The sequence below is a fragment of the Vitis vinifera genome, chromosome 1, assembly GCF_030704535.1.
Source record: "Vitis vinifera cultivar Pinot Noir 40024 chromosome 1, ASM3070453v1".
Taxonomy (NCBI): Eukaryota; Viridiplantae; Streptophyta; class Magnoliopsida; order Vitales; family Vitaceae; genus Vitis; species Vitis vinifera.
In genome coordinates, this window is record NC_081805.1 from 20998947 (window position 1) to 21022729 (window position 23783).

Genomic DNA, 23783 nt, shown 5'->3' on the forward strand with positions numbered 1-23783 from the left:
AACTTACTCAAGTTCTGAAAATACTTCAGAACTTTTTCAGGTGGAATCAGCCCTACATGACTTCCGCCAAGGAGAGCAGTCAGTTACTCAGTATTACAACACACTCACAAGGTATTGGCAGCAACTTGACTTATTCGAGACTCACTCATGGAAATGTTCGGATGATGCAGCAACATACAGGCAAATTGTGGAACAAAAGAGACTGTTCAAGTTCTTCCTAGGACTAAACAGGGAATTGGATGATGTTAGAGGCCGAATCATGGGCATTAAACCCCTTCCAAGTCTCAGGGAGGCTTTTTCAGAGATTAGGCGTGAAGAAAGTAGAAAGAAAGTGATGATGGGATCCAAAGAGCAACCTGCCCCAACATTGGATGGCTCTGCCCTTGCTGCTCGGTCATTTAATAGTAGTGGTGGAGATCGTCAGAAACGAGATAGGCCTTGGTGTGATTATTGTAAGAAACCAGGCCATTATAAGGAGGCTTGCTGGAAGCTTCATGGCAAACCGGCTGATTGGAAACCAAAGCCACGGTCTGACAGAGATGGCAGAGCACACGTGGCTGCCAACTCTGAGAGCACATCTGTTCCCGAGCCGAGTCCATTCAACAAAGAGCAGATGGAGATGCTACAGAAACTATTGAGCCAAGTTGGCAGTGGCAGTACTACCGGGATAGCCCTCACTGCTAGTCAAGGAGGAATGAAGCCGTGGATAGTGGACACAGGTGCTTCTGATCACATGACAGGAGATGCTACCATTCTTCAAAATTACAAGCCAAGTAATGGTCATTCATCCGTCCATATTGCTGATGGTTCAAAGTCAAAAATTGCCGGGACAGGTTCTATAAAACTTACTAAAGACTTATATCTTGATTCTGTCCTCCATGTTCCAAACTTGGATTGTAATCTTTTGTCCATTAGCAAATTGGCTCGTGATCTCCAATGTGTTACTAAATTCTATCCAAACTCGTGTGTTTTTCAGGACTTGAAATCGGGGAAGATGATTGGCAGTGCTGAACTGTGTTCCGGGCTCTACCTCCTCTCATGTGGCCAATTCTCAAACCAAGTCTCTCAAGCAAGTTGCGTACAGTCTCAGAGTATGTTAGAGTCTTTCAATTCTGTGTCAAATTCTAAGGTCAATAAAGATAGTGAGATTATAATGTTACACTATCGCCTTGGTCATCCTAGCTTTGTTTACCTTGCAAAATTGTTTCCCAAATTATTTATCAATAAAAATCCAGCATCTTATCACTGTGAAATTTGTCAGTTTGCAAAGCATACTCGAACAGTATATCCTCAAATCCCATACAAACCTTCGACTGTTTTCTCTCTAGTTCATAGTGATGTGTGGGGTCCCTCCCGGATAAAAAATATTTCTGGCACTCGATGGTTTGTGACATTCGTTGATGATCATACTCGGGTAACATGGGTTTTCCTTATGAAAGAAAAGTCAGAGGTCGGGCACATTTTTCAAACCTTCAATCTTATGGTTCAAAACCAATTCAATTCCAAAATTCAAGTCCTCAAGTCAGATAATGCAAAGGAATACTTTACTAGTAGTCTCAGTACTTATCTTCAAAATCATGGCATTATCCACATAAGTTCTTGCGTTGACACCCCACAACAAAATGGGGTGGCTGAACGCAAGAATAGACATCTCTTGGAGGTTGCCCGGTGCCTTATGTTTTCCTCTAATGTTCCAAACTATTTCTGGGGGGAAGCTATTCTCACAGCTACCTATTTGATTAACCGTATGCCATCCAGAGTGCTTACCTTTCAATCCCCACGTCAACTTTTCTTAAAACAATTTCCTCACACCCGTGTCGCCTCTTCTGATTTACCACTCAAAGTATTTGGTTGCACGGCATTCGTTCATGTGTATCCTCAAAATCGTAGCAAATTTGCTCCTCGAGCAAATAAGTGCATTTTCCTAGGGTATTCTCCAACCCAAAAAGGGTACAAATGCTATTCTCCAACCAACAAAAGATTTTACACCACCATGGACGTCTCTTTCTTTGAACATGTCTTCTTCTATCCCAAATTTCATGTTCAGGGGGAGAGCATGAATGAACATCAAGTTTGGGAGTCTCGTCTTGAGGGTGCACCTTCTTTTCACTCAGAGTCACCAAATCCTTCCCAATTCGCGCCCACTGAGTTGTCCACACCCATGCCGTCATCAGTCCAGCCAGCCCAGCACACAAATGTTCCTTCTCCCGTGACCATCCAGTCTCCCATGCCTATTCAACCTACAGCCTCACAACTTGCTAATGAGAACTTACAAGTTTACATCAGGAGGAGGAAAAGACAGGAATTAGAGCACGGATCACAGTCAGCATGTGGCCAATATATTGACTCCAATTCAAGTCTTCCTGAAGAGAACATAGGTGAGGATAGGGCTGGAGAGGTGTTAATTCCCAGCATTGATGATTCTACTCTGCCGATTGCATTGAGGAAGGGTGTTAGGAGATGTACAGATCATCCAATTGGAAATTATGTTACGTATGAAGGGCTATCACCATCTTATAGAGCATTTGCTACTTCTCTTGATGATACTCAGGTTCCCAACACAATACAAGAGGCATTAAAAATTTCAGAATGGAAGAAGGCAGTACAAGATGAGATTGATGCACTTGAGAAGAATGGGACGTGGACTATCACAGATTTGCCGGTTGGGAAGAGGCCTGTGGGGTGCAAGTGGATTTTCACCATAAAATACAAAGCAGATGGATCAGTCGAGAGATTCAAGGCTCGTTTGGTAGCTAGAGGGTTTACACAATCCTATGGGATAGACTATCAGGAGACTTTTGCTCCTGTTACAAAACTGAACACTATCAGGATTCTTCTCTCATTGGCTGTCAATCAAGATTGGTGCTTGCAACAACTGGACATAAAAAATGCGTTTCTAAATGGTGACCTAGAAGAGGAAGTCTACATGGAAATACCACCTGGTTTCGAAGAAAGTATGGCAAAGAATCAGGTTTGCAAACTCCAAAAATCCTTGTATGGCCTTAAACAATCTCCCCGAGCCTGGTTTGATAGATTCACAAAAGCAGTCCTGAAGCTGGGCTACAAACAAGGTCAGGCTGATCATACTCTATTTGTCAAGAAGTCTCATACCGGGAAAATGGCCATATTGATAGTCTATGTCGATGATATTATTCTATCTGGGAATGATATGGAGGAATTACAGAATTTGAAGAAGTATTTGTCAGAAGAGTTTGAAGTTAAAGACCTTGGAAATTTGAAATATTTCCTTGGTATGGAAGTGGCTAGATCAAGGAAGGGAATTGTAGTCTCTCAAAGAAAATACATACTCGATCTTCTTAAGGAGACCGGTATGCTTGGATGCAAACCAATTGATACTCCTATGGATAGTCAGAAGAAACTTGGTATCGAGAAAGAAAGTACACCGATAGACAGGAGGAGATATCAGCGGCTTGTCGGGCGCTTGATTTATCTCTCACATACTCGGCCAGATATTGGCTTTGCAGTGAGTGCTGTAAGTCAATTCATGCACAGCCCCACTGAGGAACACATGGAAGCAGTCTACAGGATTCTTAGATATTTAAAAATGACACCAGGGAAAGGTCTATTCTTCAGAAAGACAGAGAACCGTGACACTGAAGTATACTCAGATGCAGATTGGGCAGGAAACATCATTGACAAGCGGTCCACTTCTGGATATTGTTCTTTTGTCTGGGGAAATCTTGTTACCTGGAGGAGTAAGAAGCAATCAGTTGTAGCCAGAAGTAGTGCAGAAGCTGAGTACAGAGCCCTTGCACTGGGAATCTGTGAAGGGATTTGGATAAAAAGGGTTCTTAGTGAACTGGGACAAACGAGTTCATCTCCAATTCTGATGATGTGTGATAATCAGGCAGCTATAAGCATAGCAAAGAACCCCGTGCATCATGACAGGACCAAGCATGTTGAGATTGACAGACACTTCATCACAGAGAAGGTGACTAGTGAGACGGTTAAATTGAACTACGTTCCTACCAAGCACCAAACCGCGGACATCCTCACCAAAGCTTTACCTAGGCCTAACTTCGAATACTTAACTTGCAAGCTGGGATTATATGATATATATTCTCCAGCTTGAGGGGGAGTGTTGAAATAATGCCAAAGTTAGGTTTTTTAATTTAGGAAAGTATTTTAGGAATAAAAAAGGAGAGATCATTTAGGATATTTCCTTATGATTCAGTTTCCTAATTTTAGGAGAGAATTAAGCTAGATTGATTTTTTCTTATTCAGTCATTGGTGTATATATATGTGTATGGTGTGTACCGAATAGAATCAATAAAGGAGTTCAGAAATTCTTCAGGGTGGTGTTGAGATTGTTACTCGTTCCAAGAATCTTGCCCTACCTAATCTTTTTTAATCTGGGTCAATAACCTACTGCACTGGATTAGTTAAAGCTGGAGCATCAGAAGATGAGAAACAGGAAGCAGAAATGACTGTCTGAACTGGGATGGTTATAGGAGAGTGGGTTTTGAGAAATGTCATTTATGAAGTTTGGTTAAGCAAGATTTCCTCACTCATAGTTCTTCTCCATGATTCTAGATACCGCTACATGTTGAGCTTTCTAAGGTACCCAGGGGTCCCATGTGGTCGCTTTTGTTCCAGAATCTAAGAGAATTCCTGCCAGTATCCATATATTTGCTAGTGGTGAAAATTCACTTCTGCACCCTTCAATTGATGTATAACTCGCATATATAATTTTGGAAATGGGGTGAATTTTTAGAGATTGATTTATGGAGATTCTGGCTGCCACTTGAACACCAGAGAAGCAGGACAGAAGTGGTTCCAGGCCCTCAACTCATCCATTCAGCAAGCTCAAAATTCACACTGTGATGGAGCAGATAACAACAGAAGGAAAGATGGGGTTCATTCCAAAACCTGCCAAGTCATCCTCTCCACATGTACGTGATTCCAACTTGCATGGCCACCTTACAGTTGCTACATGAGCACCCGCTCCATTTATTCGGTTCACCCGAAGAAATCCCAGTTGGCAATTCTGGTCCAAACCTGCCTCCTAGCTGTGAGGGCATGCATGACTTCAACAATTGACCACAATGACTGATGAGCAAGATGCATTGGGGCCCGTTTCTCCCACCACTCCACCACTCATTTCCTACAAGCTTCTTCCCATGTGCATGCAATCCGCATGCATGGCCACTTCAGTGTACATGTGGCCAGTTTTTGCTTGTTCCTGGCCTTGGCATCCTCAATACCTGGCAGTCTCCACACAACTCGTCCAAATCCTAACACCCCCAGAAGAAGACATTTCCGATTCCTTTCTCCCAACCATTCGATTCTCCATTCAAAATCCTTCATCAAATCCAAATCCCAAGCTAAACAACTCCATGCCAAAAGCCTTAGAACCAGATCACCATCCTCCCAACCTTCGTACCCACCAAACTCGGCACTGATGCTTGGTATTCATGTTCGGGAGCTGAAAATCTAGCCATACAAGACAACTAGAGCTGACAAATCATCAGATTTTGCACCAAAAATACTGGAACACATGGGAGCATGGCCACCTTTGAGAGCCCACCCCTTAAGCTGCATATGCTCCCCTCCAAAAATCACCCGTTTGAGTCTGCCTTTGTCAAGGGCAAGAAGCTAAAGGAGAGAGAACCCGTCCTTGATGCCACTAAGCTTTCCGGCACCAAGAGACCATCATCTGAATGCTTGGCAAGCCTCCTTGAAGACCACTCTTTCAGGATCAATGCTCTCACTGTTAAACTTCCAGAATGGACATGACAATGAGAACCCAAACAGAGCTTGTTTGCAGGACTTTGAGAAGAACCACTCTTATTTGGAGACTGTTTTGGGTGCATTTCTTCTTATTATCCATGCTTATAGAGGCTCAGATGGATCCATCAGTGACAAGGGGGCTTCAAGTAATAGGTCAACTTTAGTTTATTTTGCTTTTTTTTTTTTTTTACTTGGAACATTTATTTATTCTTTGTAAAATTATGACATTGAATGTGAGTTTTATTCCAAAACCACCTTCTCCAACAGATGGGCCATAATTTCATTTGGCATCATCATGTCTTCCTAATGGGAATGAACTCCAAAATCTACTCAAAAAATGAAATAATGAAATCTTAAATTACTCTATCAAGGGCATTTAGGTAATTATGCAGTTTTTAGTTTTTCTAGTGTCATAGTTAGTTAGTGGTCGGCAATCAAGTTCCATTGACAATTTGTGAAATTTTAGAATTCTCTTTAAAAGAAGTTTCTAAACTTTCTATTTTCTAAATTAATATCTTTTTTTCCAAAAGTTTTTATTTAAATCTTTAGAATATAGAAGTCTTCTTTAATACAAACTCTTATTACAAGAAGTTTCTATAAAGTAAGTTTCTAATTGTAAAAAGAAAATTTCTGTTTTCTTATAAAGTTTTTTAGAAGATTAAATAGTTTTAAGAAAGAAATAAAATTCCTAATAAGTTACTACGTAGGTTTTTTTTCACAATTGTATTCAATTTTTAGGGTTTTTTAAAGCCTATAAATAAAGTTAATTGATGTAAATGGGATTAATGAATGATTGATTATGATAATATTAAGATTTTTTGCATACACTGCAATTTTCAATGATAAGATTTCATTGCTTTTCTCTTACGTCAGAGGCCTTAGTGAGACTCTAAGGTTTCCAATCTTCCTTTTTTATCTTTTATTTTGCTATCTTTTTTTTCTTTTTTTTCCTATTGCTATAATTTCATTCTTTTTCACCTCCTTAAATCCTAAAAGATTGAAGCCCTAGCCCACCTTATTTGATCGTCCTACATCACCTCCACTGCTAGCAGCCTCTCAACAAGGGAACCACCTCATTAGTCACAATTTCTCCCTCTTGGCTATTTTTGGATACCAAAAGTTGTGGTAGCCTCCTTCATCATTATTGTAATACCTAGCACTAATGAATTAAATAGGCAATAATGATTATCTTAGTACTTAACTTTAAACGTGCTTAATTAGATGTTAAAACTAGTTTAGTGTTAATCTTGTTTAATTATGAATTAAACTTTGATTAAGGTTAAGTGAGATTAGTTAATGACTCAAGCATGCTTATTAGGTTCTTAGAGGCTGATTAGAGTTATGAAAACCTAAAGGACTAATGGGCAATTATAGGTTTAATATTGGTTAATTTGGAGGACTGAAGTGAAAAATTGGAAAGTTGGGGTTAGTGGCAGCCATGTGGCCTGTCACCTCCTACTTGGCTGCATGGAAACCCCTTTATAAGGGCTTGCAGCTCGTTTTGCAACATTTCACCTATAGCAGCTTGGGTTAGAGAGAGGATCTAGAGAGAGAAAGTGAAGATTTGAGGTAAGCAAGTTGTTTAATTTAGTAATTTTGGTTTTTTTTGGTTCCTAATGGTATGTTGAAACAAATTAACGGTAAAATTTGTGCAAAAGTTGAGTGTAATTAGCAATAAACATGTTTTAGTTAAAAATCACAATTAATTAAGGATTAAAGTGTTTTAGCTTAAGTATTTTATTAATGGTAAGATCAGCATAAATCTTTGTTTAGTTTGGTTTGATTGAAAAATAGATTAGTAAACATGTGATTAATTAGGTTATTTGGACACTTGGGACTTATTAATGGGTTAGGCTTTAGGAAAAAAATCAAAACAATTAGTGTTTGGTAATTAATTGGAGAATATGAGAATTAAAAATTAATAATAGTAAGTTTTTGAAAATTAGTAAGAAAGGAAAATTTCATAAGTTTTAATTGAATAAATTTTCATGGTTAAGAAACCTAAATTATGTTGTTTTATTTCAGTTCCTTGTAATAGGTAAAGATCGCCTACATAGAAGAATCACAAATGGGAAGGATCTTGAGCTTCATCTCTAAGTGTTACAGAGAAAGGATAAAGATGAATCGAAATCAGTCATTTGTAGTGGAGAGAAAGGTTTTCCAGGTAAAGTCTGAAGATTGCAATGGAGGAACGTGGATTTCAATAACAGAGAGAAGTCGAGGTTTTGTGGTTTCTTTAGGTTTTGGAGAGGAGAAGAAGGGTTGGTTATTGGAGCAATTCGAGAAAGCTGTGGATTTGAAGGCTTCTAGGGGTTTCATTCGAAAAATGAGGGGCAAGACTAGGACTCATCTGATGGAGATATGTTTTAATAGCAGAGGGAGATATATGAAAATCACAAAATTCGTTGCAAAGAGAAAACCTTTGGTTTTAGTTGTTCCTGGAGGTGTTAATGGTTGTGGGTGGGAAAATCTTAGGAAGGTGATTGTTTCAGTCCAAGAGTTCTCTGTTCAAGCTGAAAGAGATTCGAAGGAGAAGCAAAAAAAGCCTCAAGAGAGCAAAGGAATGTACAGAGGTGAGTGGTCCTATGCTGATGTGGTTGCAGAGAAAGGACCTAGGAATGGTGCAGAGATGCCAATTGGAAAATGGGCAAGAGCTGTAGTTTGTGAAAGCAAAGGAAAAATACGAGATTGGTGTGAGGTTGGAAAAGCTATAGCGAGAAGGGTGGGAATGAAAGGAATGGTGTCTGTAACACCCATTTCTGCTTACAAAGGGTGTTTTTTTGTGGACTCTGCAAGGAAAGCTCAGTGGATTCAAGATCAAGGGAGCTTCACAGCAAGAGGAGAGGTTATTGCTCTGAGGAGATGGTCGCCAAAAGAGAACTCAGTCGTTAATGGAAAATTTAGACGGGGGTGGTTGGAACTAAGAGGTCTCCCTTTCCACCTGTGGGATGAGGTGCAACTGAGACACATTTTGCAGCAGTGGGGGAGGGTAACGAAGGTGGCGAGGAAGTCGTTGAAGCTTGTTGATTTGACGAAGGTAACATTGTGGGTGGAGATGCTTCCAAATGTCATGCTTCCAGCGCTATTAGAGGTAGAAGATGGAGATTGGACATACATGGTTGCAGTTACAGTCACCGGAGAAGATGACTGAGAAGATGATGGAGAAGACTCTCTCAAGCCTGAGTCAAATCGCAACAAGGACGAGCTGAGGTCAGCGGGGGGTTGCGTCTTTCAGAAGCCACAGAACGCTGAGGGGCTACGAGCTATTGACAGGACCAATGAGTGCCATAGCTGGATGCCTCGTCATCGTTCCCATTTTCGTTCTTCAGATTCAAAATAGGCTAAGGGGGAGAAAGGAAAGGGAAGGTGGATGTTGGGCCCAACGGCGGGAAGCAACATCGAGCTAACACCAGACACCGTTGAAGCCCGTTCTGATTGGGCCCAATTTGGGGCGAAAGATTTTGGGCCCCTAGCGGGTCCAGCCTATAAAGGATCCTCTAATGGCAGCCCAGATGCATCTTCGTCTTCAAAGCTCCTAAGACCAGGGTTCACTGCAAAGAATATAATGTCGAAAGGTCATCTTCAAGTGTCGTCAAAGCCAAAAGGATCCTCAGTCTCCGTAAGGCGCAGAGCAAGAAGTTAGCCGTTGAGATTAGAGGAGGCGTCTTCTACCCCGAAGCGAAACTTAGAAGGAGGTGGCTCACCGGAGACAAATCAAGACACTTTTCGAGGCAAATCTCACTCCAGAAAGAGCGATCTCTCCACTGGTTTTGAAACATCCAAAGCTTTTACCGGCGAGACAGAGGGAGAAGAGGGGATTCTGCAATGCAAATTGGTCAATAAGGTGTGTACTCCTTTCTCAGCTGTATCCGAGCGGGATCTTCCTTTGTATGGGGCTTTTGAGCCAAATTTTATTCCCGAAACCTCTGTTTCTTTGGTTCACCCTTCTCGTTGTTAGTCTTTTTCTTCGATTCCGTTGGAGTCAAGCTATGTCGTTCAGCGTGGTTCCTTTTTTATCTCTCCTGTGGTGAATATCAGCCATCGTGGTGGTGCGTCCTGTTTGGAAGGTGTGGTGGTTCCCCTAGAAACCTCTAATTGAAAATTTAAAGACCGGCCTCTCCTTAGGGAAAGCCTTAGTAACCCTAAGGTGTGTGGTGTCTCAGGTGAGGCTTCGTTCCCAGTGCTAGAACCTTCCACCCTCCCGTTGGAAGGTTTTCAGGTTGAGGGACTTACGCCTAGGAAGATGGTCAAGGTTCAATCGGTTCTGGAGAGTTTGAGGATTAGAATTGTCAGGGATAATGGAAAAGGTGTGGAAGGAGAGAACAAGAGTGCTCTCTCTGCGGACAAGGTTTATTCCAGAAGAAAGAGGAAAAATGACTCTAGAACTCGAGGAGAGGATTAGTACTGGGTGTTGGTTGTGTTGGGTTGTTTTTGTTTTCATGAAGATCTTAAGTTGGAATACAAGAGGTTTAGGATCTAGGAAGAAAAGGAGGACTGTGAGAAGGTTTTTAAGTACTCAAAACCCAGATGTGGTGATGCTTCAGGACAAAGTGAGAAATTTGGGATAAGAGGTCTGTGAGTAGTGTTTGGAAAGGTAAAAGTCTGGAATGGGTTGTTCTTCCTGCTTGTGGGGCGTCAGGGGGGATTGTGATCTTGTGGGATTCAATTAAGTTCAAGTGTTCAGAGAAGGTGTTAGGATCTTTCTCTGTAACTGTAAAATTGAACTCTGATGAGGAAGGGTTTTTTTGGTTAACCTCAGTGTATGGCCCGAATAAGCCTGTGTGGAGGAAGGACTTTTGGTTGGAGCTTCAAGACCTGCATGGTCTGACTTTCCCAAGGTGGTGCATAGGAGGGGATTTTAATGTGATCAGGAGGATATCTGAGAAGATGGGTGACTCTAGTTTAACAGTCAACATGAGGTGTTTTGACGAGTTTATAAGGGAAAGTGGTTTGTTGGATCCCCCTCTTAGGAATGCGGCTTTTACATGGTCAAACATGCAAGTCGATCCTATTTGCAAAAGGTTGGATAGGTTTTTGTTCTCTTCTGAGTGGGATTCTTTTTTCTCTCAAAGTATTCAAGAGGCCCTTCCTAGATGGACCTCTGATCATAGCCCAATTTGTTTGGAAACTAATCCTTTAAAATGGGGACTGGCTCCTTTTAGGTTTGAGAATATGTAGTTGCTCCATCCTGAGTTTAAAGAGAAGTTTAGAGATTGGTGGCAAGAGTGTACAGTTGAAGGTTGGGAAGGTCACAAGTTTATGAGGAAACTAAAGTTTATTAAATCAAAGTTGAAAGAGTGGAATATAGTAGCCTTTGGAGATTTAAGAGAGAGAAAAAAGCACATTCTTACGGACTTAGGCAGAATTGATCGAATTGAACAAGAAGGGAATTTAAATCTTGATCTGGTTTCGGAAAGAACCTTAAAAAGGAAGGAGCTAGAGGATTTGTTATTGAAGGAAGAGGTGCAATGGAGACAAAAATCTAGGGTTAAGTGGATTAAAGAAGGGGATTGCAACTCTAAGTTTTTTCACAGAGTGGCCACTGGAAGAAGAAGTAGGAAGTTCATTAAGTCTCTGATTTCTGAGAGGGGGGAGACTTTAAATAACATTGAGATTATTTTTGAGGAGATTGTAAATTTCTTTGGGAATCTCTATTCCAAACCCGAAGGTGACTCTTGGAAGATTGAAGGGATTGATTGGGCCCCTATTTCTAGAGAGAGTGCAATTTGGTTGGATAGACCGTTTTCTGAAAAGGAGGTTCGAATGGCAGTTTTCCAATTGAATAAGGAAAAGGCCCCTGGCCCTGATGGCTTTACTATAGCAGTTTATCAAGAGTGTTGGGATGTGATAAAAGAGGATCTTATGAGGGTGTTTTTTGAGTTCCACACTAAGGGGGTAATAAATCAAAGTACAAATGCGACATTCATTGCTATGGTGCCTAAGAAAAGCCAAACTTTTAAAATCTTAGATTATAGACCTATTAATTTGGTTACAAGTTTATATAAGATAATTGCTAAGGTCTTATCAGGGCGTTTACGCAAAGTTCTACATGAAACAATCTTTGGCTCTCAAGGAGCCTTTGTGGAAGGGAGACAAATTTTGGATGCTGTATTGATAGCCAATGAAGTGGTGGATGAGAAAAGAAGGTCAGGGGAGGAAGGGGTAGTCTTCAAAATTGATTTTGAGAAGGCCTATGATCATGTGGATTGGGGCTTTTTAGATCATGTGCTTCAAAGGAAGGGGTTCAGCCAGAAATGGAGATCTTGGATGAGGGGTTGTTTGTCTTCATCTAGTTTTGCAATCCTAGTTAATGGGAATGCAAAGGGTTGGGTTAAGGCCTCTAGAGGTTTGAGACAAGGAGACCCTCTTTCTCCTTTCCTTTTTACTCTAGTAGCAGATGTTCTAAGTAGGTTGATGATTAGAGCTGAGGAAACTAGGATAACTGAGGATTTCCTTGTGGGGAGGGATAGGACTAGAGTGTCCTTGTTACAGTTTGCTGATGATACCATATTTTTCTCTAAAGCCTCTTTGGACCTTCTTCAAAACCTCAAGATTATCTTTTTGGTTTTTGGGCAAGTATCTGGTTTAAAAATCAATTTAGAAAAAAACACCATTTCAGGTATTAACACTAGGCAGGAGCTGTTGTCTAGTTTGGCTTTGGTTTTGGATTGCAGAATGTCAGAGTGGCCTTTGTCTTATTTAGGCCTTCCTTTGGGAGGGAACCCAAAGACAATAGGCTTTTGGGATCCAGTGGTTGAGAGAATTTCGAAGAGGCTGGATGGATGGATGGAAAAAGGCCTATTTGTCTTTGGGATGGAGGATTACTTTAATTCAGTCTTGTCTGTCTCACATCCCTAGCTACTTCCTCTCCCTCTTTAAAATCCCAGTATCTATAGCTTCAAAGATTGAGAAGATGCAAAGGGATTTTCTTTGGTCTAGGGCCGGGGAAGGGAAGAAAGATCACCTAATCAGATGGGAGGTTGTTAGTAGACCAAAGGAGATGGGAGGTTTGGGCTTTGGGAAGACTTCTATGAGAAATATTGCCCTCTTAGGGAAATGGCTCTGGAGGTTCCCTAGAGAAAGGAGCGGTCTTTGGCATAAGGTTATTGCGAGTATATATGGGACACATCCTAATGGATGGGACGCCAACACGGTGGTTAGATGGTCTCACAGATGTCCTTGGAAGGCTATTGCTCAAGTTTTCCAGTTCTCCCCTTTTGTCCGCCTAGTGGTGGGCAATGGGGAGAGAATTCGGTTTTGAGAAGATCTTTGGTGGGGAAACCAAACTTTGTGCTCTCAATTTGCTGATCTTTACAGAGTTATTTCTGTGAAAAACCTCACTGTCTCAAATGTCCTTAGCAATTCCTTACCACTGTCTTGAAATTTTAACTTTCGCCGCAATCTAACGGATTCAGAAATTGATCTCCTTCAGAGATTAATGTCCTCCCTTAATTCTGTGCTTTTTTCCCCTTCTTCATCAGACTCAAAAGCGTGGTCTTTGTCTTCGTCAGGCTCATTTTCAGTGAAATCTTTTTTCTGTGCCTTGTCAAAAGTTTCAAATCCTTTAATGTTCCTTCCGGCCAAGTTTTTATGGAGCTCAAAAGTCCCTTCAAAGGTTAAGGCCCTCGCTTGGTTAGTAGCACATGGGAAGGTAAACACTAATGACAAGTTGCAATTGAGAAGACCCTACAAAGCCCTCTGTCCTCAATGGTGCATTCTTTGCAAAGGAAATGGAGAGTCGATTGACCACCTTTTTCTTCATTGTCCCGTTACCATTGGACTTTGGCACAGGTTGTTCAATCTAGTAGGTTTGATTTGGGTCCCTCCAAGGAGCCTTGAGGACATGTTGGTTATTTCTTTTAAAGGCTTGGGGAACTCATTAAGAGGCAAGACACTTTGGCAAATTACTTGCCTTACTTTGATTTGGATGGTGTGGCAAGAAAGAAACAATAGGATCTTTGAGGATAAAGGGAGAACGGAAGAGATGGTTTGGGATTTGATCCGGTTTTATTCTTCTCTATGGGCTTCTTGTACTGAAGCTTTTAGAGGAGTTCCTCTAAGCATTCTACAACTCAATTGGATTGGGGTTTGCGTTTCAAGAGTTTGAAGATTGATGGGGTTTCTCTTTGTTTTTAGAGTTCTATTGTTGGGAGTTTTTCCTTGGTATTTGTGTAGGAAGGACCTCTCATCCTTCCCTTGGTTTTTTTCTCTTTCTATTGTCTCTTTTTTCTCTCCTGTATTTGTTCTTTTATTAATATAATCTTCTTCGTTTCTGGTAAAAAAAAAGAAGAATCACAAATGGAAAGTCAGTGTAACGTAGGGAATTTTATGTTGTTCCATGGTGTATCTGATTTCTTTCCTTGAAACATTTATTGGAATTTCATGTCATTTCTATGATTTCATAAAATGTTTTAATGTGTCATCGCATCTCGGTTTATTGTATTGAAATGTTACAACGTATATTGGTATAAAGATTCATGGTTTTGTGTTGTGGAAATGGTTCATGGTGTGGTTGCATTGCAAGAAGGATATGGAATAATCACAGATGATATTCAGAGAAGTGATTGGTGGGAAGTGTTTATGTGATGCTACAGGCATTATCCTTTGATATATTGTTTACGTGGGACCGTGGGTCCTTAGGTGAAAGGCCCTAAAGCCCTCGAGGAAGACACTCCGATGTGGGTGTATGGGGTTGGTCCTGCCCCTGGGTTTTAGTCCCTAAAGACACGGAGTTGGTCCTACCCTTGGGTATGAGTCCCAGAAGACACGAGGTATGACTTACCTTTGGGTGATGTCCCAAAATAGTCATTATTATATTGATTGAGTATCTTGTGGAGCATTGATATCTGATGTGTAGATTGGTGGGGGTAAGCAGTTTATCAGTTGTGAAAGGATGGATGAGGAAAAGTAAAGATGAAACCAGCAAATACATGCATACATGTTTGACATGATTACATATTTGTTAAAGGTTATAAAATCTTTATCATGCATGTTATTATACGTTTAATTCAAGGTTTCTAAGGGTATGCTTACGATGGTTATAAACTTTCCTACTGAGTTGTGAACTCACCCTATCCCTTCCACCTTTAGATGCAGGTCAGAAGACCTATGCTGGAAATAACGCTTGAGCATTGCTTTTCTATTGATTGGATGTTGTTTGCTCGCATTGAAAGTGTTTTGAGGCTTTGCCTTTGTATTAAAGACTAAATCTTTTTGGAGAAATGATGTAATGTATATTTGTTATGTACACTTGTAGTATGAGCTACCCGTAATGAACCATGGGGTTTTGGTATATGTAAATTAACGTAGTACAAGTTCTTTTTGTGAAACGAATCATATTTTGTTAATTAATAGTTACAAAGTTTATTACAGGATACATACCTTTTTATAATAGTTTTTTCATATTCTCTTTATGCACAAAATCAAGCAGGAACTCGGCATTTAAATTTTTGTATCCCCATATTTTTTTAGAGCACTTATATTGTGTTTGAGTATCAATTGTTCAGTTTGAAAAAAAAACCGGGATGTGACAATTATATTCTTCAGTGTTTTATTGTCTAGCTTCCTTTAAAACTACATCACAAGGAATTCATGTCTAAAAGAATTCCCTAAATTGTCATACAGGGAACTTCTGGAACTTAGCATCTATCTAGTTTCATTTGAGCATCTAGTTTTTCATATTAACAAGTTTATGAGGTTTCCAAGGTGATAATGTTGAGCGGTTTGTGTTAGACTTTATGAGGTTTACAGGACACATTACTTTCAGACTCACAACTTATGTTTTCTGATTTTGCTTATGCTGCAGTATACAAGTGATCTCTGATTAATAAAAACAGATCCACCCATCTGTAAAGAAAACTCTAGGAAATGTGATGGTTTGGAAATAAATGTATGTTTTGTTATGCTGGTCACTTGATCAACCAATTGATCTTCCACATTTGAAACTCATCTGGGCATATCCTTGGGATTATTAACATTGTCCTACCTTCTAATTATATATGTACTATAAAAAGGAACATGATCATAACCTACTGGTTGAACCATAGCACCAGACCACCAACATAATCCGATTTAATACAGGTTAATCTATGAGTAAACTAAAGGAAAAATCATTGAATCACCAGATAATATAATAAACAAGAATCATTGCAAAACAACACATACCATCATATCCAATGCCCGCAAAGACACACTCCATTTGCTGCTCATAAGTGGAAACTGAGCTTTACATAAGCAATCAGCAAACTGAGTGATGGTACTCTGGATCCTATGTGTTAAGAGATGTGAAGGATCATGGCGACATGGATGCTTGTCAACCATGATATATGAGCATGGAAAACAATCCTCTATCATCTGAGATATACGTTTACTCGTTATTCTACTCCCAATCTGTTGAGAGTGCAAAATACAATGACAATCAATAAAAAGGAAAAACAAATATAACATTTTTCACTTTGTAGGTAGATCCTGATGTCTGATAACACACCCAAAACAATTTCATTACAAGAATCAAATTAAAGGATGGTACATCTTAACATAGTTCAAAATTCTAAATTTTAGTTTGGACACCCAACATTGTTTGTTTCTCAGAGGGGCCAAAACAAGATGTGAGGGAAATTTAAAATATTACAATACTCAAATTTAGGAGCAGTTTAATCCCGTTGTTTAGCCTTGTTTTCATCTTACTCCCTTGACAATAAATCCAACCTAAAAAAACATTAATTGGTTGCAGAAAAAATGATCAATACACTTGCATCCTATATTTATGAATAATTAAATAAATAACATATTCTTTTCAAATCAAATCAAAGGTGAGAAAAAACTACACTAAACCCTGGAGTAATATTTAGTTAAAACATTGTCTTTCTATTTTATTGAGACATGCAGTTAACTGATATGACATCAAATAAGGGGTTTGAAATTTAGCGAGAAAGTGATACCATTATTTCTGTCATTTTGGAAAAATTTTAAGTTAATCGAACTTTCAATTGATCCAGGTATGTGGGTATTCTTTTTAACCTGTACCGCATAAACTCTTATATAGACTGAACCATTTCTGATCTGTCAAATACATAGATGATCATTTAAAAATGTAATTTCATGCCTAATTCCTTATTTAAAATATTTAGAGTATCTTGAATGCACAAACTTATGCTTCAACTTTCATGATATAATTGTGGTTCAAAATTTACATCTCCATTTATAACATTTGAAAATTATCTTTACATTTAAATAAATTTTAGTCAAGGTTTCCACATCTTTACATGCATGTGCACGTACCCATTCATTTCCATATGGTATATGTGCAATGTATCCAACTTATCACTATTTCTTTCAATTGTTAGTCACATGCAACTATCATCCTTTCATGTGTTTTAAGATGCTTCCTTTGAAGAGCTGCAAGTCGCCTTCAGGATGGAAAACTTGGTTTCAAGCAAGAAATGTTTTTGAGAATTGGGATAAAATTTAGGAACTTTTAAAAGAAAGTTTTTGGAAAAGAAGGAAAACCTTCAGAAATGCTTGGAGAACATCTCAAAATAGTGGGCCAAATTCCCAGAATGCTTCTCTTGAATGTTTAGGGAATTCTAAATCTCTTCCCTATTTTTACTCTATTCAAAAATGAAAAGTCTAAAATTAATAGGAATAATATTTGACATACTTCTCATATCTCTGTCTTCCCTAAACCTTTCTTACAATGAGTAATAAATGTTTCTCACAAATGTTCAATTAATTGTTTGCTTAACTTTGCATGTTAGATTCCTTGGCAATTTTTAACATACTAATAATTTAATAAAATCCTAGAGACTAAGAAAAAGTTAATAAAGGTTACACTAGCTGCATGAATTATCATGTATCATGAAAAAAATTTCTTTTCCAGGACTTATAAGGTATAATTCTCTGCAGTGACATCTAGTACTTCAACAATATTTTAAGGCACAAATTTGGCAATTTATGTTCATCAGCCAGTAGATTTATTTCTCACATGTTTACATCATTTATACTAAAATAACACCATAATCAATCTGATGAAATAAAAAATATACTTGAGTATACCTGAATAATGACATCAGCTTGTGCCCAAACCCTGACAAAATCTGAGAGTAAAGCATGATCAAGATGATCAAGAAATAAAACATTGTCTTCAATTTCTTGAAAAGAAGTAGAAAGCTTTCTCAACCGTAAACCTGACAAGATGTCAGCTACAACTGGCCAACAAAGGTGCTTAGCCAGGAGAAGAGCTGCCCAAATATCATCCTCTGTAGTGATCGCACCTATAAGTAAAAGACCTCGTTTAGCCCCTTGAATCACTTCTATAACCTCTGCCATTTGACCTTGAGAATCATCAGGTGCATGGGAATGCTGCAACTGAATATACTTGGTAAAAGGTTCAGCACTTGACATCCAAGAATCTAATCCTTTTAAACAGCTTAACATCCATTCTTTTGGACTATTTTCCAGGGGCTCTCTAAAAGGACAGTTTATATGAACAGGGCCACATGGTGAAGATGTTGCCCAATAAACAGCAGAGTCAAGTGTGGTAAGTATCATCCGAGCAGGAATATGATCAGTGGGAACAGGAAGACCAAAGAAAAACCTCACAAAGGAACCAAAATGATTGACCTAAAATACAAATCAAAGGTGTGATGTATGAGTACTCAAAACAATCTGTGTATGTGTGTGTGTGTGTGTGTGTGTGTGTGTGAGAGAGAGAGAGAGAGAGAGAGAGAGGAATACATTATTACACTAAATTACATAGGCTCAGATGCATAGAAATGGAATCTAAAATTGCAGACAATAGCTGCAGCATATATTTAAAATTATGAAGCACTGTGATGTGAAGAACATTGAGCAGGCCCCTAAATTGAGAGAGGGAGGAAGAGGAATATATGATCACACTAAATTAGACTGCTCAGTGCACATAAATGGAATCTAAAAATCCAGATAACATCTGTAGCATATATATAAAATGATGAAGCACTGAAAGTGATGTGAAGAACATTGGGGAGCAAGCCCTTCAGCAACAGGTGCCATATCATCATGTGCTACATCACCAAGTGGGATTATCTTGGTTTCCACTTCAGATGGATGTCCAAACCACCTCAGAGTTTTCCACTAGCTTTTCAAAGTCTTTTTGAATTGTAAAATTAGAATTAGAAGCAAGAGAGTCATATATAATTAGTGCTATATTAGGAGGAAGTTACAAGGAGAGTTAGAGTAGAAGAGAGTTTTATCACTGGTCATTGTTTATTAGTAACTTGTCAAAGAGTTGTTAGTAGTTATTTAGTAAAGGGTAGTTTAGTCATTTTGTTTTTTCTTTATAAGTCTATATATATTTTTTGCACTCTTTTCTTGAAGAATAAGACTATTTTTTCTCTCATTCAACATGATATCAGAGCAAGTTTGATCAAACCCAGTCTGAAATATATATATACAAAAAAAAAAAAATAAACCTAGATACAGTACCACTATTGCATTGCTTTGGCACTGCTACAGTGCCACAGTAGAGCTACAGTACCATATGCTGCTTAAGTGCCAAAAACCTAGTGGTATGTGCTACAATACTGCCACAGTGCCCTACTACAGATCGACTGCTACATTGCCCCACTAGTGCCTATGTGATTGGTTGTGTTGTGTGGTGCAAGTATCCATTAATGTTGCAGGCTTCCTTATTTCAATTTTTAATTACAATAGTCTTAGTCTTCTACCTTCAATAATTAACAAGTATGGCATCTAGAGATGGTGTTCGCATTTAGATTACTTCAGGAAAGCTAAAGGGATCTAATTCTTTATTATGGGGCTAAGTTGTGAGGGTGTATATTGGGGCAAAGGGAAAACTAAAACATCTAGTGGAAGATCCTCTTCCCTACAAATCTAAAAGTTTGATGAATTGCAACAAGATGACTAATGATAATAACATGATTGTGGAACAATATGGAACCCTATGTTAATGTTAATTTCATGTTTCTAGAAATTGCAAAGTAAATAGGGGATGCAGTTAGAGAGGTATATTCTCAAGAAAAAAAAAAGTGAGAATCTATCAATTGTATCAAGATTCTTTGAGGCAAAGAATTGGAAACCTTTAAGTGAACATCATGCCTCACTTAAAGAGATGTGAGAGGAATTAAATGTGTATCAACAATCACCTACTAATATTGAGGTTCAAAGAAGACAAAAGGAAGAGATCCAGGTTGTTGAATTTCTTTCTAGCCTTGATTCTGAATATGCTGAAGTCAAACGTAGTATACTTGGTAGTGAGAAGTTACCATCTCTTAGTAATGCTTTTGTTATTGAGTTGTGTCAAGCCTAACTATTGTGGTATTCTACACATGTATTAGTCTACCCTAATTTCCTTATAAGGGATTATTAAGGTGACCTTTTTTAGGGTGAGGATATGTGAAAATAGAGGAGAGGTATTAGGCCTAAGATCACCTTGTATTTTTCTTTCTGATCATAGTGGAAATTCTGCAACAACAAAGTGGACGTAGCTCTCTCATCAAGCATGAACCACTATAGATGTTGTGTTTGCTCTATCTATTTTTTATTTTTTGTGTGTTTTACTCTCGTAAATAGGAATTTTCTCCTAAAAAGAGGTATTAGAGTCTAGTTTGGGTGAGAGCAATGGTTAGAGAAGATGAATTTAGGCTTGGAATCAGCAAGTTTAATGGTACAAATTTTGCATTCTAGAAAATGCAAATTAAAGATTATCTCTATGGTAAAAAGTTGTATTTGTCTCTTCTCAACCAGAAATCAGAATCAATGTCAGAAGTCAATTGGAATCTCCTTGATAAACAAGTGTTACGAGTCATCAAATTAACACTGTCAAAGAATGTGGCAAAGGAGAAAACCACAAAGGGCTAATGGAAGTCTTGTCTGACATGTATGAGAAGCCTTCTACAAATAACAAGGTATATCTCATGAAAAAATTATTCAATCTGAAGAAGGAAGAAGGTGCTCCAATGGCAGAGCATTTGAATGAATTTGACATGATGGTCAATCAATTGTCCGAAGTTGAAATTGATTTCAATGATGACATTTGTGCCTTAATTCTTCTGGCCTCACTAACAAATAGTTGGGAGCCCATGAGAGCAATGGTTAGTAATTCTATAAGGAACTCAAAATTAAAGTTCAATGATGTTAGGGATTGAATTCTTGTTGAGGAAGTTCACAAGAAAGACTAGGGTGAAGCAACAAAATCAAACTTTAGTCTAAATGTTGGGACCAAGGGTAGGAGTTATGAAAAAAATTCTAATCGAGGCCATTATAGACCGAATTCAAAGAATGGAAGAGGCAAATCCAGATCTTGGAGAAATGTGGAATGTTGAATTGTGGCAAGCCTAGTGACATAAAGAACAATTGCAAAGCATCAAAGAAGAATGCAAATAAAAATGACACTAACAACATTGTGACTCAAGAGGTATAAGATGCATTACCTTTATTCGTTGATGGTACTATTGACTCTTGGGTGTTAGACCTAGGAGCCTCTTTTCATACCATTGCACACCTTAAAATTATGGAAAATTATGTTGTTGGAAACCATGGAAAGGTGTATCTGGCTGATGGAGAACCTTTTAACATTGTTGGTGTTGGTGATGTCAGATTGAAGAAGTTAAACAAGTTTGTGTAAAAAATCCAAAGGGTAAAACATGTACCAAAGTTAATTTGTGACTTGATCTCAATAAAACAACTTGATGATGAGGGTGGTCATAATGTAACATTTATTGGTGCTACATGGAAAGTCACCAAGGGAGCCATGGTTGTCACTCAAGCAAATATATCTAGAACACTATATATGACTTCTAGTTGTAAGGATATGGTTGTTGTTATTGATGCTAATGTTAATTGAGAGTTATGGCATTGTAAGCTTAGGCACGTGAACGAGAAAGGAATGAAAATGGTTTTGTCAAAGGGAAAACTACCGAGGCTGAAATATGTTGAGCATAGCTTGTGTCAGGGCTACATGTTTGACAAGTCGAAAAGGGTTAATTTTTCTAAAGTCAGAAGGAAACCAAAAGCAAAAAAATTGGAGTTGGTTCATACCGATGTGTAGGGACCTTCTCCTATTACATCCCTTGGAGGCTCCAGTTACTTTGTGACATTCATTGATGATTCAAGTAGAAAGGCATAGGTTTATTTCTTGAAGAATAAATTTGATGTTTTTTATGCCTTTAAAAGGTGGAGAGCCATGGTTGAGAACGAGACAAATTTAAAGGTGAAGTTCTTACAATTTGATAATGTAAGAGAATACATTGATTAAGAATTCAAACAATATTGTGATGATAATAGGATGAAGATGAGGAAAACCATTTCAGGAAAACCTCAACAAAATGATGTCAATAGATTCCTTTTTGGGAGTGATTAAGCAAGCGAAAAAGATGAAGATGACCCTAAATGAACGTGTTAGGAGCATGAGATCGCATGCAAGGCTTTTGAAGATGTTATAGGCTAAAGTAGTTAGAACTAAAACCTATTTGATCAAGAGAGGACCCTCAACACCATTGAATTACAAAATCCTAAAGGAGGTTTGAACAGTAAAGAGTTAAACTTTTCTTTCTTAAAAGTCTTTTGTTGTTGTGAAAAGAGAGAAAAGGGAGAATCCTTAATTTTTGTTATTAAAAACTATTAATAATACACATTGGACTTGGGTATATATATACATGCTAGTGGGACCCACAATACAATAAGGAAAAAAAAAAAAAAAAAGTAAATAACTGAAATAATTGTACACTATCTAATACTCCCCCTCAAGCTGGAGCATATATGTTATATGCACCAAGCTTGTTACAAATGTATTTAATTCTAGGACCTCTAAGAGATTTAGTAAAAATATCTGCTAGTTGATCATTTGAATTGACAAAATTAGTCGCCACACATCATGATGCGATCTTCTCTCTAATGAAGTGACAGTCAACTTCATTGTGTTTAGTCCTTTCATGGAAGACTGGATTGGATGCAATATGCAAAGCGGCTTGGTTGTCATAGATGAGCTTCGTATGTTCATCCTTTCCAAATCTCAACTCCCGAAGATGTTTCAGCCATATGAGTTCACATGTTGCCAGAGCCATAGCTCGATACTCGACTTCAGCACTAGATCTGACCACTACATCTTGTTTCTTACTCTTCCAGGATATTAGGTTACCTCCAATAAAAACACAATACCCGGAAGTGGAACGTCTATCTGTGGGTGAGCCAGCCCAATCTGCATCTGTGTAACCAACAACCTGGGTATGACCTCTGTTCTCGTACAACACACCTTGGCCTAGTGTGCTTTTGATATATCGAAGAATGCGGATTACAGCATCCCAATGGCTATCACATGGTGACTATAGGAATTGACTAACAATACTTACAGGAAAAGAAATGTCTGGACGAGTAATGGTGAGGTAGTTCAATTTACCTACAAGTCACTGATATCTCCCAGGATCTCTTAAAGGCTCCCCCTGTCCTGGTATAAGTTTGACATTTGGATCCATAGGAGTATCTACTGGTTTACAGTCTAACATACCGGTTTCTTCCAAGATGTCTAAAGCATACTTCCTTTGAGAAAAAACCACACCGGAACTGGATTGAGTTATCTCAATCCCTAAGAAATACTTGAGTTTCCCCAAGTCTTTAGTCTGAAAGTGGGTGAAAAGGTGTTGCTTTAGTTTCTGAATACTATTCTGATCACTGCCTGTAATGACGATGTCGTCCACATACACTACCAGATAAATACACTGCTCCAAAGAGTTATGATGATAGAAAACGAAATGGTTTGTTGTACTGCGGAACATGCCAAACTCCTAAACAACAAAACTAAAACGGTTAAACCATACTCGAGGAGATTGTTTCAAGCCATATAGAGAATGGCATAACGTGCACACTAAACCAGACTCCCCCTGAGCAACAAAACCAGGTGGTTGCTCCATATAAACTTCCTCAGCAAGATCCCCATGAAGGAAAGCATTTTTAATATCTAACTGATAAATAGGCCAAGAACGCATAGCAGCCATGGAGAGCAATAGACAAACAGAAGTTGTCTTGGCAACAAGAGA

At 38.6% G+C, this 23783-nt stretch overlaps 1 protein-coding gene across 3 annotated transcripts in view; it reads right to left on the reverse strand.

Annotated features, from left to right (window-relative positions):
* LOC100241089 (protein PHYLLO, chloroplastic) overlaps positions 1-23783 on the reverse strand; it is a 127018-nt gene that overhangs the window by 70088 nt on the left and 33147 nt on the right. For all 3 annotated transcript variants that reach the window (XM_019221367.2, XM_010655919.3, XM_010655926.3), the window contains 2 exons: positions 17806-18372; positions 15916-16140 (listed from right to left, as the gene is read on the reverse strand). In XM_019221367.2, the coding sequence (XP_019076912.1) occupies positions 15916-16140; positions 17806-18372 (792 nt within the window). The remainder of the gene's footprint in view (positions 1-15915; positions 16141-17805; positions 18373-23783) is intronic.